Here is a 17200-nt window from a genome sequence, read left to right on the forward strand (position 1 = left end):
ACCATTGCAGAGTTTTCTGTTCATGTTTGATCTTTTGTTTCTTTTTCATATTTTATTAAGTAATTAAATAAAACAGTGAATCAATCAAAATCCAGATTCAAATTGAACATGCTTTGTCTTATAATTACAACATGTTTTACCAATATTGACACTAAAATTTCTACTTTCTACTTTATCACTCACATTATAATTTCATTGAAATATATACATTTAACTATAAGTGGATACAACCAATGTCTGTAAATTTGTGTGGAATTCAAATATTGCACTTTTGTGATCATCATTCTTCTGTCCCCATTTGTTCATATAATCATAAAAATACAGAATTCTTTTATCATGTTTATCCTTATTCTGTTTCAAATCTGTGATTTGTATATATTTCAATAGCTGACAAACCAGTCAAATTTACAAAAATAAACTACGTTTGACAAGCAATTTGGAAAAGATTATGATGTTTTTATTGCAAAAAATTTATGTAACATTGATAAAAATTGATGAAGAAACAATTTTCATTTTACAAAAATCATAATGATTTGATTTATATACGCTCTCAAGTACTATAAGTACCAGAATTGAAAGAAAGTATTTGACAAAAAGTTATTTATTTTGAGCATATCAACTTTAACTATAACAAAGGTAAACATCCCATAATCAAATACATCAGCAATTTCTTCCTTTATAAAGTGGTAAAGCATTGAACATTATTAACCTGTAAAGTCAATACACCTTATCGTTATTTGTCCGCCATTACTGGACATCACACAGGGTCCCGTAAAATTTTGACGTCATAATTCAAAATATCTGACGCCACAATGGAAAAGTGATTGTTGTATGACGCCAATAGTTCAAGCGGAACAGATTCTCGGGTCAAGCGGGAATAGCGATAAGGTGTATGCTTTACCACTTTATAAAGGAAGAAATTGCTTATGTATTTGATTATAGGATGTTTACCTTTGTTATATATAGTCATCAAATGATTTTTTTCCTTACCAATTTTTTGTCTACACATGTTGAGTGCAAACAGGAAACAGACTTAAAGTTGATATGCTCAAAGTCCAGGTCTATAGCGAAAATTTATTGTACACATTCCCAATTGATTATTGACAGTGCCATGCCCAACCAACTGATTTCTGTCTTATATAATCTTTCGATCAACACTGATTATAAGCCTGACATTCTATGAGCATGAAATATTTTTATTTTCAACACATGTGAATATATGTATGCTTAAATGAATAAAAAAATTGTATTTTACTTTTAGGTGATGGGTACTCTGCACCACGATCAATTTAAAAATGTAAAAAGAAGAGAACAAGTTTTTTGAAGATACCTTTACAAGAGGCAGTCATACTTCTAGTTCCATCTATGGTGTATTTAGAAATAAAAATGATATAAGTTCACAATGAAACAAAGAAGCTGAGATATAATGTAAAATCAAAATGACCTATGTGTTTAATACATGTATATGATAGATATATTGAAAGACACAATTTAAAAAAAATATCTGATCAGAAAAAATGAATGGACATTGACTGCACTCAAAACAAAGACAATTTTATATTTATTCATTGTTATTATAAGCAAGCTTTTTTAATATTACTATCAACATTTGAAAGAATTGAACAGATTGTTTAATTTGTTTCTAACACATTACAGGTGTAACAGCATATTTTGAATATTCTACATTCTCATCTGAACATTGATTTTTGTTTGTCTCAACTTTACAATAAATGCACATTTATAAATTGCATAAAATATCAGTTATATTATCTATATGAGCTATTGTTAGTCATTTGAACTAGATAATTGTTATCATTACAATGGTTGCAATGAAATACATTGATTTGCCAGTGAAATAAAAACTGATAATTTCACATGTGAAATAAACATGGTTATTTCACTCCTCTGATGTCATACAACAATAGACATTGTCAAGACATTGATGACATCCGATCAAAACAAATTGTGAATGCGTAGAAAATGATAAAATTCCTTACATTTTCTACATTTCTTTCACAAAAAAGACCATTTGCCAATGTAATAAAGATAATATTAAACTTGTGACTCAACATCACTGATAATTAACTCATGAATTAATGACGGTCACCCTTTAATTTTTTTCTCTATTTGAATTCTTTGATTAGTTATTCTATAAGGGATAATCAAGAAAAAATTTGGAATATGTTTCATATCAGTGTCCTCTTATGAGCATTTTTAAATCAATTTTTGGAAAAAAGGAGTAGGTCCATTAAGACCCCTTTTCAGCCCCAAAATAAAGCAGTTTTACAAAATTGTTTAAATGTAAACTGTGAGTTATTTATTGGAAAGCAGAATGCTTATGCTACACAAATATGGGCTATAAATACAATGCACATATATCGGGTACAAGCATCATAAAGTCATGCTAAAATTACTGAAATCTTCACACTTTTAGCATTTTAGTTAAATTTTAGACGGTTTCTGTCTTAAATGAAAGTGGCCCCATTTGTGTTCATTCCTAACATTGAAATGTAAGTTGTATTTGATGATAATACATAAAATATATAAAGGTTGAGAATGAACATGGATGTGGCCACTTTTTTGACAAAAACCATCTGAAAAGTGACATATTTTGACAAACTTCATAGTTTTTTCATGTTTAAACTTGAATCGGTGTGTTTTTGGTGACTAAATCAGTTAAAATCTTTTACAGAAACTAGTTGATTTAACTGAAATAGACACTTAAATGTTTAAAAAGTGTACAAAATCTTTCATCAGATGAACCTGAAATTTGAGGCCAAAATCATTCCTTACCGGACCTACTCCTTTATTATGTTATTTGGCACTATGTATATATTGTTTTATAATTAAGTGCAGCCTGATATAACACAATGATGCAAGTGACACAATAATACAAGTGAAACATATTTTATGTCAGCTAGCCTTCATAGGCTTATGATGCACTGTTCTTCTAAAATTCCAATAGTTATCTGTATGCCTGGATTCTATTTGCAATTTCTTTGGACACTGAGACTATTTACAATTATTTTTTTTGGTCAGACTATTATTATGTAAGGTAATTGTTCTTCAAAATCTATTTGGTTTTAAAAATGTAAATAGGGTATTATTTTTCCCTGGAAAGACTTCAAAGTTTGAAGTTGATTATACTTGCTTTAGTTTGTCTTGCATAGGGAGAGTTATTTTGTAAATTATTTTAACCAAGTTATCAATTTAATTAAACAGCAAATTTCTTTCTAAAACATAAAACTGTTTAAATTTCAAATGTTCATATTTTTTTATTTTTTTTTTATATAGAATAGTTATATAAATAATGTTTTTATAAATGTGTGTGTGTGTGTGTTTTTGTGTGGGATTTAAAGATTTCTGTTATTTATTTTTGAAAGAGCATAATATATTGTACAATGTTGTAAAATAAATTAGTGTAGATTGTGAAAAGTTAGTGTAGATTATGACTACCGACCGGGTAATGTGACTTTATACTTACTGACAGGGTTTTCTTTTTAACTGTGACACTATTATTTTGATATTCAAGAATACAATGTTTTAATGGGTAGATATTATTTATGTGCATCATGAACAAACATTGTTGATACTATATTACTAGCCACATGCACACAAATGCAACTGTTTAACAATACATTGGTGCTGCATTCACAGAAATAAGTTTGAAATGTCCCAAATAACATACACAAAATGTATTGGTCTTTATCTCAAAATCCATGTCTATTGGGTTTTTTTACAAGGGGCAAAAAATTGCATTTTTTCTCCCCTGTTAAAGAAGAAGACATATTGTATAAGTATGATTTTTCTTCCTCTTGTATCACAGCCAAATAGCCTTTCCTGTACTGATGTGCAATAAAGCAAACAATCAATTTATCTTCCTCTGGTTATTTTTGTTCACTTACAAAATTGTCTAGATCATAATTTATTTCATGTTTTGACCAACATTTGTACTTATAAGAAACTAAAACAATATTTATTCAAAAGAGGGATGAAATATACCAAAGGAACATTCAAACTCACATGTTGAAAATCAACAGACAACACCATGGCTAAAGATGAAAAAGACCAATAAACAAATATAGTACACAAAACACAACATGGAAACTAAAGACTGAGTTATACAATCCCCATCAAAAACTGGGGGTGATCTCAGGTGCTCTGGAAAGGTAAGCAACCCCTTTCCCCTGCAGCTCCTTAGTGACACCTGTTGTGTTGCTCATGTTCAACTTGTGCTTTACAGGTTTTATCAATATTTCGAAAAATTAGCAAAACAAAATGAAATTCTTTCTAATTTGTTTTTTTAGCTAGCTTGGCTTAAAGGGCCTTTTAAATCCAGGAAAATGCTTCTACCAAGATATTGTTATCAATATTTCAGGATAATGTATTTGTAATAGCAGGAATAAAAGATGAAATATTAATTTTTATATTTTTTTCTGAAAATCAGAAAAATAAGGTCAGTGGTTCTTAAAACCAACGAATTCAAAAACTAATATTCTATTGTGTTTATGAGTATAACCCTGTCAAGTGTGTAATAGTTTTTATACCAATGAAAGTAAAGAAAAAGAACTAAATAATATGTTTATGTTTAGTAGGTGTTTACTGTTTTATGAAAGTATTATTTTTGTAATGCTTTGACATGCTTGGTGTGCCAATTTACTTTTGTTTTCATATATAAACATTATGTTTGTAACTTCATTTGTTAGATATTTAAGGCTCAATAAAATTATATCACCAATTATACATGAATAATACATAAATTCATTAAGGACTGCTTCACAAGAAAGAATAATTTAGGATAGTGGTAACTTAAAATAAAAATCTTTCTAAAAGCTTTCTGAAAGAAAAGTATTTCGTGGAAAATAAATCTTTTTTGGAAACAAATTGCAATTTAACTTAGATTTTTCGAAATATGATAAAGAGGTGAACTTATGTTCATGTTTGTAAATATTTTTTTTAGTTTAAAGGATTTTGAATTGAAGGCAAATTTTCAGCAAGATTATTGATAAATTCTATAATGGTTGGAGAGTGTCCTTTATTGAATATGCACATATATCAAAGTGAGCAACACAGGTTCTGTAGAGTTTAGTTCCATACCAATAAAATTGGCAAATTCATTGTTTTTAAGTCACTGTTTTGATCACTCCTAGTCTTCACCTTATTTTTGTAAAGCAACCTTAAAAAATGTAAATACATTTTACCATTTATCATTCATTTTATTCATAAACAATGTATTTCATTTCATAGTTTTTTATTCATTAACAATGTATTTCATTTCATAGTTTTTAAGCGTTTAATATTTTATTGGATTGTATTTTTGAAGTTTTCTTTAAACTATTTTATGCTGCATACCCTGTGCAGTGGTGGATCCAGGGTGGGGGTACTTCCCTTTTTTTGGAAGATCAATGCATTGGAATGGGGACATATGGGCCCTTGTTATCATGGGTTTATCATGGGTTGGGGAAACACCCTTTGAAAATGACAGGATCCACCCCTGTTGTATGCAGATACCTTTTAGTATTGGCAAACATTGTGTATTTTGAATACTGTTGATACTGGACTGAAAATAACAAGATTAATTATCACAACACTGGGAAAGAGTTACAAGATATTTTCAAATTATGATCTCAAAATTCAAAAATTAGATTTTTTATTATCTCATCTACAAGTGTGGACACAGATGAGTGTGGATAGTATGTTTGGATGTTTGACAGTGTCTTATGACAATAAAGTTCTATGTTTTTCCTATATGGTGTTAATAACTGTGTTGCACGGTGACAACAGATCTGAGCATTAGGAGTGTTATTTATTTGATATTTTTTTATTTTCAATACAGACATCGGGAGACAGTAATTACATTAGTTACCAAATGATTATGATAGAACATGTTCTACATCTTTGGTTTTGGATACATTTTGTAGCTGGGAGAGCAATTGTTAATTTCTGTGTCGATTTGGTCTCTTGTGGAGAATTGTCTCATTGGCAATCATACCTCATCTTTTTTTATATGTATTTGCTTACTATTGGTATGGTTCTATTTACATTACTTTGTGGTGGATCGTCAGTATCATTAGTAATTTTTTTTGTTAAAATGTCGAATTTCTTCCTCAGATTAGAATACATTTATATGATTTATTGGTTTTAAGTAATGACAATGGCTTATGTCTGACATGATTATTGGGGCTAAATAAGATAGGAAGTAAACCTCTGTGCTGATTTATATCAATTCTTTATATCTCCTCCAAAGCTGGTCGAAGCAAAGACAAATTTTGACCAATATAAAAATGATTTCACCAAAAGAACCTTTGTGAGCATGCTTCAAAGACTCATAACTGCTCCAAAAGTAATCTGATCGAATTAGAAGCATGTCAAGCAGATATCATCAACATCTACTTAATAAGTCTTAATATGTCTAAATACCTAAAAAGCTATTTAGTACTCAAAAGGTATTGCAAAATTATTCCTTTTCATTTTTTGTTTTGTTATATGGATACAAATATGAGTGATACATGTACCAATACAGTATTTGTTGTGGTATGCAAGTGTAGTAATTAACATTTACTGTAACAATGTTAATTCACACAAATTAAGAAATAACAAATGAATGGGACAGATACTCCACAGCTTTATACGACTGCAGAAGTGGAAACCTGAATGATTGGGGCTAGTATGGACACAACATTCAAGCTGGATACAGCTCTGAATTTGGATTGTGGTTAAATAGTTGACACAACATAGGTTTCTGACACAGATTGAATGTGGTCTAAGAACTTCAACTTAAAAAATTTAAATTGGACATTTACCTATTTTGGTCCAATATCCAAAATCTAAATACATGGTTGAATTCAGAATATCATAGAACCCAAAGAATTCAATTTTTGATGAAATCAAATAATGTTTAATTTTAGACCCTTAAGACCTCCATGTGGACCAATTTGATAACTGGGCCCAAATATTAAAAATCTAAATACACGGTTAGATTTGGCATATTGAAGAACCCCATATATTCAATTTTTGTTGAAATGAAACAAAGTTCAATTTTTGTCCCTTTGGATCTTAATGTACATGTAGACCAATTTGAAAACGGGACAATACTGTGCAATTGAATATTCCTGGCTATTGGCAATACTGTGCAATTGAAAATTTCTTGCTATTGCGCAACATTTTGCAATTAGATATTTCTTGCTATTGTGCAATACAATGCAATTAAAAATTTCTTGCTATTGCACAATACTGTGCAATTGGAGATTTCATGCTATTGTGCAATACTGTGCAATTGAACATTTCTTGCTATTGAACAATACTGTGCAATTAAAGATTTCTTGCTATTGCAGAATACTGTGCAATTGAAAATTTCTTGCTATTGCACAATACTTGGTATAATAATTTTTGATCCCGATTGGGACCAACTTGAAAACTGGGCCCATAATCAAAAATCTAAGTACATGTTAAGACTCACCATATCAAAGAACCCCAAAAATTCAATTTTTGTTAAAATCAAACTAAGTTTTATTTTGGACCCTTTGGACCTTAATGTAGATCTATTTAAAAACAGGACCAAAAATTAAGAATCTTAACACGGTTAGATTTGGCATATCAAAGATGCACAATAATTCATTTTTTTGATGAAAGCAAACAAAGTTTAATTTTGGCCCCTTATTCCTTGGGACCAAAACTCCCAAAAATAATCCAAACCTTCCTTTTGTGGTCATAAACCTTTAAAGATTTCTATTAACTTATGCTAAAGGTATTGTTAAAAAACCCAAGAAAAATGCTTATTTGGGACCTGTTTTTGGTTCCTAAATCCTATACTGTTGAGACTAAAACTACCAAAATCTATTCCAACCCTCCTTGTGTGGCCATAGACCTTATGTTAAAATATCATAGATTTCTGTTTACTATTACTTGAGTTATAGAGCGAAAACCATGAACAATGCTAATTTGGGCCCTTATTCCTAAACTGTTGAGACCAAACTACCCAAAATCAATCCCAGCCTTCCTTTCATGGTCATAAACCTTGTGTCTAAATTTCATATATTTCTATTGACTTTTACTTAAATTAGAGTGCGAAAACCAAATGTCTTTGGATGAAGACGATGACGCCAACGTGATACCAATGTACAACCAAAAAGTTTTCAATTTTTGCGGTCGTATAACAATTATCTCAAATCAAATTTCTAATGGAGTTTGCAACAATAATTATTCAACTACTCATTTTAATAAAACATAAAGTATTAAAATATAAATGTCATGGTGACGATGCCCCCGCTAGCATATAACGTTAAAAGGGTACATAAAGTGAAGCTGCCAAAAATTGAACTTAAACTGAGTTTAGAGGTAATAAGCATTATATACATATTTCACTAAATTTAGTTGAGACAAACTTGAGAAATTTTTCCATTTGTGAAAGGGCATAACCCTAGAATGATAATCAAAGTGCTTGTAATCACTGAATGGCTATTAAAGACTGCTTAAATTTATCAGTTGGTAGTAAAGTGAATTTTGCATTGTATATTGTATATACATGTATAGCATTATTTTAAGTTGATTCAACTACTATTCTGGACAGAGAAATCTAAACTCCAATTTTTAAAGAAGATTTCATAAAGAATTGGTTTTAGGTAATTCAACAACCATTCTGGACAAAGAAATAACTCCAATTTATTGTCTGGAATTTACAAAAATGTTTGATTTTGGCCCTTAATTCCTAGACTGTTTGCCCCATAACCCACAAAATAGACCTCAACCTTCTACTTATGGTATTCAATATTATGGTACAATTTCAGAACAATTGAAATACTTATACACGACTTTTTGTACGGACACTAGATTAATGCTTGTTTTGGTCACCTTTGGAACCCTTATTCCTAAACCTTAGGGACTATATATACAACCCCCCCAAAACAATCCCAAGCTTCCTTTTATGATTATAAATATTACTGTGGATTCATAATTATTCTTTGGATACCAATGTTCGTGGCTTTCGTGAGTAGAGTCTAACCACGAAATTAAATGTTCAACGATTAACAAATTTTCTATAGGCTTGTATGCAGACTTCGGCAAAACCACAAAATTAAATATCCACTAAAATGCAAATTTTCTTTAATCCACGAAAATTGGTACCCACGAAAATAAATGAATCAAAAGTATGTTATAATTTTAAGGCTTCCTTTTTACTTATACTGAAGTTATTATCTGGAAACCATTCGTCTTGGGAAGACGACGACAGGATACCTACATGTATTTCAACTGCAAAAATTTCTGTGGTTGTTTAAAAATTTCAAACATGCACAATGAAATATTGTTTTAGAAATTGATAAGCCTAGATATGCCTTATAATTTTTCCCCGCATAGTTGAAGGACCATTTACACTCAGAACCGAGTCATCAGTAGGCAGCTAGTACAGATGTATTAATACAACCTAGCATCATATTGCTAGTAGTGGTAGTAGCATTCTCGGGTAAATTTGTTCTTTTTTTTATAATATGTTTGGTTCAAATCAAAATAGAATGCTTTTATCTCCCTAATACTTACATTGTAAATAGAGGTGATACTACTTTGACAAATCCTTGTACATGAGAGTTTTCTGTCAAATCTTTATTTCACAAAGAATGATTTGCATAACAATGAACTGAGCTCAAAGCAAAGTATTCAATAATACACTTAGACAAAGAGCTAAATTCAGTGATATACTTTGTACTACAGGTCCTTCATTAACATCCATCGACCAAAACCACATCTCAAAAACATTCCATACTACATGGTTGGATTCAGAAGTCCTGAAAAAGACATGATTTTTTTTTATCATATTTTAACTACATGGTTGGATTCAGATGTCCTGAAAAAGACGATTTTTTTTATCATATTTTAAGTATATATACACAGGTTAAAACTTTCTTGTGGTACAATCATTCCGTATCTAGCAACTATCAATTTGCTTCATGCACATATTGATATGTGTTGAGTTTACCTTTGTTGGAAATAAGAACACACAAACCTCCACCTAATTTTAGTCAACGGACAAAACATTCAAAACTATAAAATATTATCTAAGACTTGTCAGTGTCTATTTACCATTGCCACTGAATCAGTGATATATGTACACATAATTATGTACATGCAAGACTAAAATTATAAAGTACATATATAAGACTAAAACTGACATTCAGTCTTTACGATATCTTCATTCCCAAAGTCATTTTCAAATCTGACTTCATGGTAAAATAAGATTCCATATCTACAACCAATGAAAGGAAATATCCCTCTAATAGACTAGCATTTAAATCACAGTTTTCGAAAATGGAAGCTCACTGTGGAACCTAGAACTAAAAAAATCGAAACAATATATCTTAAATATTTCAAATGCATGTACATGAAATAATATTAATCTCTAAAATTCACCATATTGTTCCCTTTTTTATCTTCTGTTCGATACTGTATGTCCAGTGGCGGATCCAGAAATTTTCTAAAGTGGGGGCCCACTGACTGACCTAAGAGGATTTACACTCCAGTCACGATTAAGTGATTCCCTATATAAGCAACCAAATTTTTTCTCAAATAGCAGGGGCCCGCCCCCCCTAAATCCGTCTCTGATATCAACCTCTAGATGTCTTTCAATTACATTTAGTTTAGTGTGGGTTGATGTTTGATTGTTGTACATGTTACAATGAGCAAAGCCCATACCGCAGTCAGCTATAAAAGGCCCTGATAAGACAATGTAAAACAATTCAAACGAGAAAACTAACATGTCTGTTTAAGGTTACATCATCAAAATATGTAGGGTAGGTAGGTAGGTTGGTATTTTTATTATTTTTTGCGCCATGATTTTGAATTGTGTGGTCCGTCTTGCATGGTCCGGGTTGTCCATGGGGCGAGAGTTCCCCTATTTATAATGATTGGATTATTTCTTACGACGGCAATAAAATGGCTTAGGGTGGGTTCTCAAAATAGGATCGGTCAGGTACCCGTAAACAAACATACGCATCAACTATGCAAGACCTAATTTCAACACCCCTAAACAGTGAATATTTTTATCGCAAACAGTAGAATTTTATTACATAATCTGAAAGATGAAACCTTGAACTTCACAGGAAAAATACTCCCATTGCTGGGAAAAATCATTTAAAAAAGTATCAGTTCAGTATGTAAAGCCATTATTGTAGCATTTTTCAACTAAAATAGAATTTTCAGCTAAATGATAGCATCAAAGGCATACACCTTGCCACTTAAAAGTAGCAAAAAGTGTTGTTTTATTTTTAAATGTACATGTACTAAATAAAAGATATCATTTAAATCCCAATTTGTGACTAAACCTTGCAAATTGAATTTTCTACTAAAAAAAGTGATTTAAAAATCACTTAATTCAGTAAGTCCCCTGCATGACTGAACATGGCAATTTATGAGCTGCCATTTTATCACACCAAAACAGACGGATAAACAAAAAAATGACAATTGCAGGATACGTTTCTATAAAATATGATAAAATCATGTTTTTAAATAAATGAATAATACCAAATAGATACACCTAAATTTAAAGCACATTTACAGGAGGGATATACACAATCATTGCTTAACTATACATTTCATACTCTGTGCATTTCAGAGGCGGATTAAGGGGCCCCTCCTTTTGGGGAAAAAATTTGGTTGCTTATATAGGGAATCACTGAAGCGTGCCCCCTCTTATGTCAGTCAGTGGGCCCCCACTTATGGAAATTCCTGGATCCGCCACTGCATTTATAAATAAATATTGGTTTAAAAAAAGAAATATTGATGTAAATGACAGTATGACTATCATGCTTATTCCAAATTGATGGTAAATTCCATGTCAGCATTGTATTTTGGGAATTCCCAGGTAAATGCCAAGTCTAAATACAGCTACTTCATCTATACTATAGCTGTCTGTAAATATATTTTACCAACAAGGCAAACCCAGCTGAGTACGGTGTATAAAAATACACTGAATATCCTCCACCAGTATTTACATGCGTACAGTAAATCCGTTACAGAGTAAACCCCTCCTATCCCCCTCATTAAATGCACCAAGAATTTCAGGGCTGTAGGTCATTTATACACACCAAAATTGCCACTTCCTATGTAATGACTGGTAGGGATGAGCCGCTGGAATAGGTCATTATTTCATGCTTCATGATATATGAAAAGGGTGAGAAATTCAGATTAAATATAGGTTGATATTATCACTTGCTGGATATATATTATAAGTATCTGAAACTAATCAAATGTTCCTGTTTATTTTTGATGCGGTTAAACCACAGTCGTAAATGCATCAACTATTTGTCAAACCAATTAAACCTCTATTTATTCAATTAATTCCACTGAGGTTAGATATAGGAGCAATAAATCCAATCATTTGGACATTCCACCTCATTAACATTGAAAGGTTTGCATACATGAAACATTAGAAGAAATTCCATAGCAAAAAGAGGAGTGAAGAATTTATTGGAAAAGCAATGTGTGATTATTGCGACTGTGTTGCTTCTAAACAAAAACGTAAAATGAGCAGGACTTCAAAATTTTAGTAAACTCTAATGTATCAGAAGATGAAAAATATCCAAATATATCTATAGGTCTGTTTTTTTGTTCATTAATATATGACAATGATAAACAAAATATATGAAAAGGGTGGGGTACTTGATGTTTCAGCTGCTCATCCCTACCCAAAAAAGTTTTAAGTGCCCCCCCCCCCCCCGGGGGGGTTATCATGACTGACATAAGGGGATGAAATGCATATAGATGACTATAAACAGCTGATACAGTCTATTCAATAGTAACTTTTTTGTTCGTTGAAATGTGTGGGATTGTGCAGCACGTGTCATCATGACATGTGTCCCTTCGCGGCCTTCAGTTTAGATTATAGACTAGAGAAGAGACTAAATGCGTACAAACCTGTGATGTCAAATGAAGATATACGGAATTTAAATAACGTTGATCCTTTAAATGTACGAAACACAATCACATATGACAATTGTTCACATAAAATAGATAGTAAAATTTTCCAAATGAACGTCCATTAAAATTAAGTCTCTGATGAATATTTCCCGCGCAAATGTCATGGAATAGACCAAAACGAATTTTCGGTGTGAGTTGTCATTAAAACATTCGGGTCAATGAACACAGTTAGATTAAATATATAAATATGTTAACTATATTTATAGTGGTTTTTCAGAAAAGTGACTTTACCAGATTTTTTTTTGTGGCAAACAACGGTAAATAGCCTATATCATCTTGACATGACATATGAAAACCCCTTAAGCATAATGGTGTGTGTATGGAATAGTCCATGGAATTGTCCAAACCGATACAGGTGAAATACGTAGAATAATATTGCTGTGTCTATGGTGGACACAGCAATAAAATCAGATTTAAGATCCTTATGAGCCCGTAGTAAAGTAAAAAAACTGTAAAAAGCCTTATTTAATAAAATTTGCTCGATTAACCTTGAAGTGAAGACTAATAAAAATTTGCGTGTATAGTGAACCCCCTAAATAAAATAATACTGTGTTCTAGACCACTTCCCCTTTCGGTGATCTACAGAAATGATTTTTTACTATATAGTATGTTAACAACAAAAGTCACAGGAAGCAAGCACAGGGATTACAATCCAGCTATGGCATGCCATAACCTATTTGTATTAAGCTTAAATTTTTAGAAAGTAAAAAACCTAAATGCTTCAAACCCTGTATGCAGATACTTTTTAGTAAGAAAGTTTCTGTCTGTCATATGATCTCCTTTTAATGGTTCAATGACTGCTAATATGTTGTCAAGTGAAATACTCACGGATTGTGAGTGATAGGTAAACTATATTTGATATATGGGTTCCTTGCAATGGCTTCATACCAGTCAGGTATGGTTCACTTGACCTCGACCTCATTTCATGGATAAGCGATCACTGTTTAAGTTACATGTTCAAGTCCATATCTCAGAACTATTATCAGTAGGTCATCTATATTTGGTGTATGATATGATTGTAAGGTGCACATGTCTATATTGCAGATGTCATATAACATTGTTTTCATTTTTAGGGTTCATTGGTCAATTTTAAGTTATTGTGATGAGTCTTTCGTAAAAGAAACGCACGTCTGGCGTATATACAAAATTGAATCCAGATATCTCTGATGAGTTTATTTGTCAGTTTATCAGAAACTTATCAACAGTAGGTACACTGTATGGTGATTAGAATGAATGTCTGCCAGTCAAAGTACATATTACCTTGGCACATTTTCAAATGTTAAGATTTTGTGGTTTAATCCGTTTCTCAGTACTATTAGTAATAGGACCACTATATTTGGTGTAAGAAATGATTTTAAGGTGTAAATGTCATGTCGGCATGATTTATCTGACCATGGCCACATTTTTATACAGAAACAATAATGATAAGTATATATGATACTTATAGTTAAATATTTTGATATGAGCGTCACTGATGAGTCTTATGTAGACGAAACGCGCGTCTGGCGTACTAAATTATACTCCTGGTACCTTTGATAACGTTTCATATAAAAGACAATATAATTAATCATATGTAAAGCAGCTCAGACATTTTAGTGTGTGCACTCTTGTTATTGCAATAGAAATGTTTCTCGATTATATATTCATGCAAAATATTTGAATGCATGTAAACAAAGAAAAGCAATACAAAACTTTGAATTATACAAGGAAAGAATATTAATCATTTTTCTTTATGTTAATAAGGATTCTACTTGTTTGGATAAATTTAGAAAGGTGAAGTATAATGTGTAGATTCACTGTTTAAATAAGAGAACATAGTCTGCAAGTATTTTAAATTATTTTGTATTTGCTTATTTTGTTAAACTCCTTTTAAATAAAAATCATGTTGCAAAAATAAGTCAGTGTATTCAGTACATGTATTAAGAAAAAAATATTTAGATGAAAATAAAATACATCAATTTGAATATACATGGTTTGATTTTTTAACATCATCTATATGTATAAATGCCCACCCCTAGATTCTCCATCATCTAACATTGAAAATTGGAATTCAATGAAATATTGGAATTTGATTTCCATGGAAAATAAAAATTGAAAAAAAGGAAATAATGATATTTCCATCTGAAACAATTTCCATGGAATGCCATGAAAATATTTTCCATGATTTTTTAGCTCACCTGACCTGAAATTTTCAGTATACTTACCAAAAGATATGTTCCTAAATCCAACAGTCAATGCAAGTCTCCAGAGAATAAATCTGCACTATTCAATGTCAAGAACTATTTTTAAACTATTTCATCTGCATCCAATGTAATTTTTTTAATTTTGTTCAGGAAATGCCTGCATATCCATAGCAAGTTCAAATTTTAAATGTGTTGGAGTTGTATTGGGACTTTTAAAAGAGCCCCAATTGAATATTGTTAATTACCTACATCTTGAATATTTTGTATATATCATAATAAAAGATCACCCATTCATTGTTAATTCACCAGCTTTATGTTTTGAGTGATAATAATTGCACAAAATGTGTAAATTCATGTTCTACCCTACACAACTGTCCTTTTGATTTTTCCCTTCTATAAAAGCTTTCATTTGTAAGACACATCACAGAATGACAAAGTAACAAGATATGACAACCAATCAACTGAAAATACAAACTACTACTACTCAAAAAGAGATTGCTGCGTCATAGTGATTGTGGACTATTGGTTGTGTACGGGAATTAAATTGTGTGTCACAATGTGTCACTGTGGTAAATATTCTAAATACGGTAACATTTCAATAACTTGCATAGACCACACTGTTATAAATGGTCAAATTAAAGAGACGGTATTATGTGGTGAATCATACATACACGTAATGGCAAGCAATCTTATCAACAGGTAAAGTAAGAGAAGTTATTTTTTCATGTAAACCTTTTTAGCTCACAGGGCTCAAAAGGGTCATGTGAGCTTTTTTCTTCACTTGTCGTCCGTCATCTGTCATCCGTCGTTAACTTTTACAAAAACCTTCTCCACTGAAACTACTGGATCAAATTAACCATACTTGGGCACAATCATCATTTGGGTATCTCGTTTAAAAATTCTCCCGACCACTCCGCCTGCCAACCAATATGGCCGTTAGGGCAAAACATAGAACATAGGAGTGAATGCAGTTTTTGGCTTGTATCTCTGAAACTAAAGCATTTAGAGTAAATTTGACAGGATGTAAACATGTTCATCATTTATATCTGCCTCCATATTTTCAGAAGAATCGGGCAACATGTTATTTGTTTGCTGCCCCTGAATAAGTATTAATATTAAAGGAGGTTGGCAGTTTTTGTCGAAGAAAGCTCGACATAGGGATAGTGATCCAGCTGCGGTGGCGTTAGCTAACTTCTTAAAAGTTTTTTTTAGAAGGTGAAAGACCTTGATGCTTCATACTTTGTGTATATAAAGGCCTTATGTTACGAAGTTTCTGTCTGTCACATGTCCATTTTCCTTGGCCTCATTTTCATGGTCCAGTGACTACTTGGGGGAAAAATCAGATTGTTTGTAATGTTAATTTCTCTCTTACTATGATTAATGGGATAACTATATTTGGTATGTGCATACCTTGCAAGGTCCTTAAGCACGTCAGACAGTTTTCACTTGACCTCGACCTCATTTGATGTAAGAACACTTAAGCAAGCAACTTTAGATGTTCAAGTACTTGAAGGAGTGTGCTTTGATAAATTATGTGTCAAGGAAAATTCAATTCAACTAAAATTAATAACGGGTAATGTTTCGATTTACTTTCAGAGTGTCAGATATATTTATATTGGGGTTGAATTAGAGTATAGAAAATTTAAAATAACAGATGATATGACCATGAAATTTTATCTATTGGTAATGTTCCACTAAGTACTAAATTTAATAATGCCTTAAGAGATGAATGAGATGGGAAATCTAAACACGTTGCTAACACTTTTCTCTGTTTTTCATTCAATTTGTCAAGATGACCTGCAGTGCTGGATAGCCAAATACTACAAACATAATTTAAATTTGAACATACTAAGCTGTCATATATTTGAATAAGTGTTTTGGTTGGTATTCTTGCTTTTCCATTGATTTCTCTTATATAATCCCTAAAGATTTTTTGGCTCTCCTTACTGTATATTTAATATGACTATTGAAATTTAATTGTTAATCTTTATTATTTTAATCCAAGTATTTTAATATCAGAGGCGGATCCAGAACTTTTTATAGAGAGGGGA

At 31.4% G+C, this 17200-nt stretch overlaps 1 protein-coding gene across 2 annotated transcripts in view; it reads left to right on the forward strand.

The window, feature by feature from the left end:
* LOC134681093 (uncharacterized) overlaps positions 1 to 17200 on the forward strand; it is a 280458-nt gene that overhangs the window by 67589 nt on the left and 195669 nt on the right. The window contains exon 9 of one of the 2 annotated variants that reach the window (XM_063540516.1): positions 1262 to 4033. The exons of the other annotated variant lie outside the window; for it this stretch is intronic. Coding sequence (XP_063396586.1) covers positions 1262 to 1293 — 32 coding nt within the window. The 3' untranslated portion in view covers positions 1294 to 4033. Of the gene's footprint in view, positions 1 to 1261; positions 4034 to 17200 lie in introns of those variants that run through there. 2 annotated transcript variants of the gene reach the window in all.

The sequence above is a fragment of the Mytilus trossulus genome, chromosome 8, assembly GCF_036588685.1.
Source record: "Mytilus trossulus isolate FHL-02 chromosome 8, PNRI_Mtr1.1.1.hap1, whole genome shotgun sequence".
Taxonomy (NCBI): domain Eukaryota; kingdom Metazoa; phylum Mollusca; class Bivalvia; order Mytilida; family Mytilidae; genus Mytilus; species Mytilus trossulus.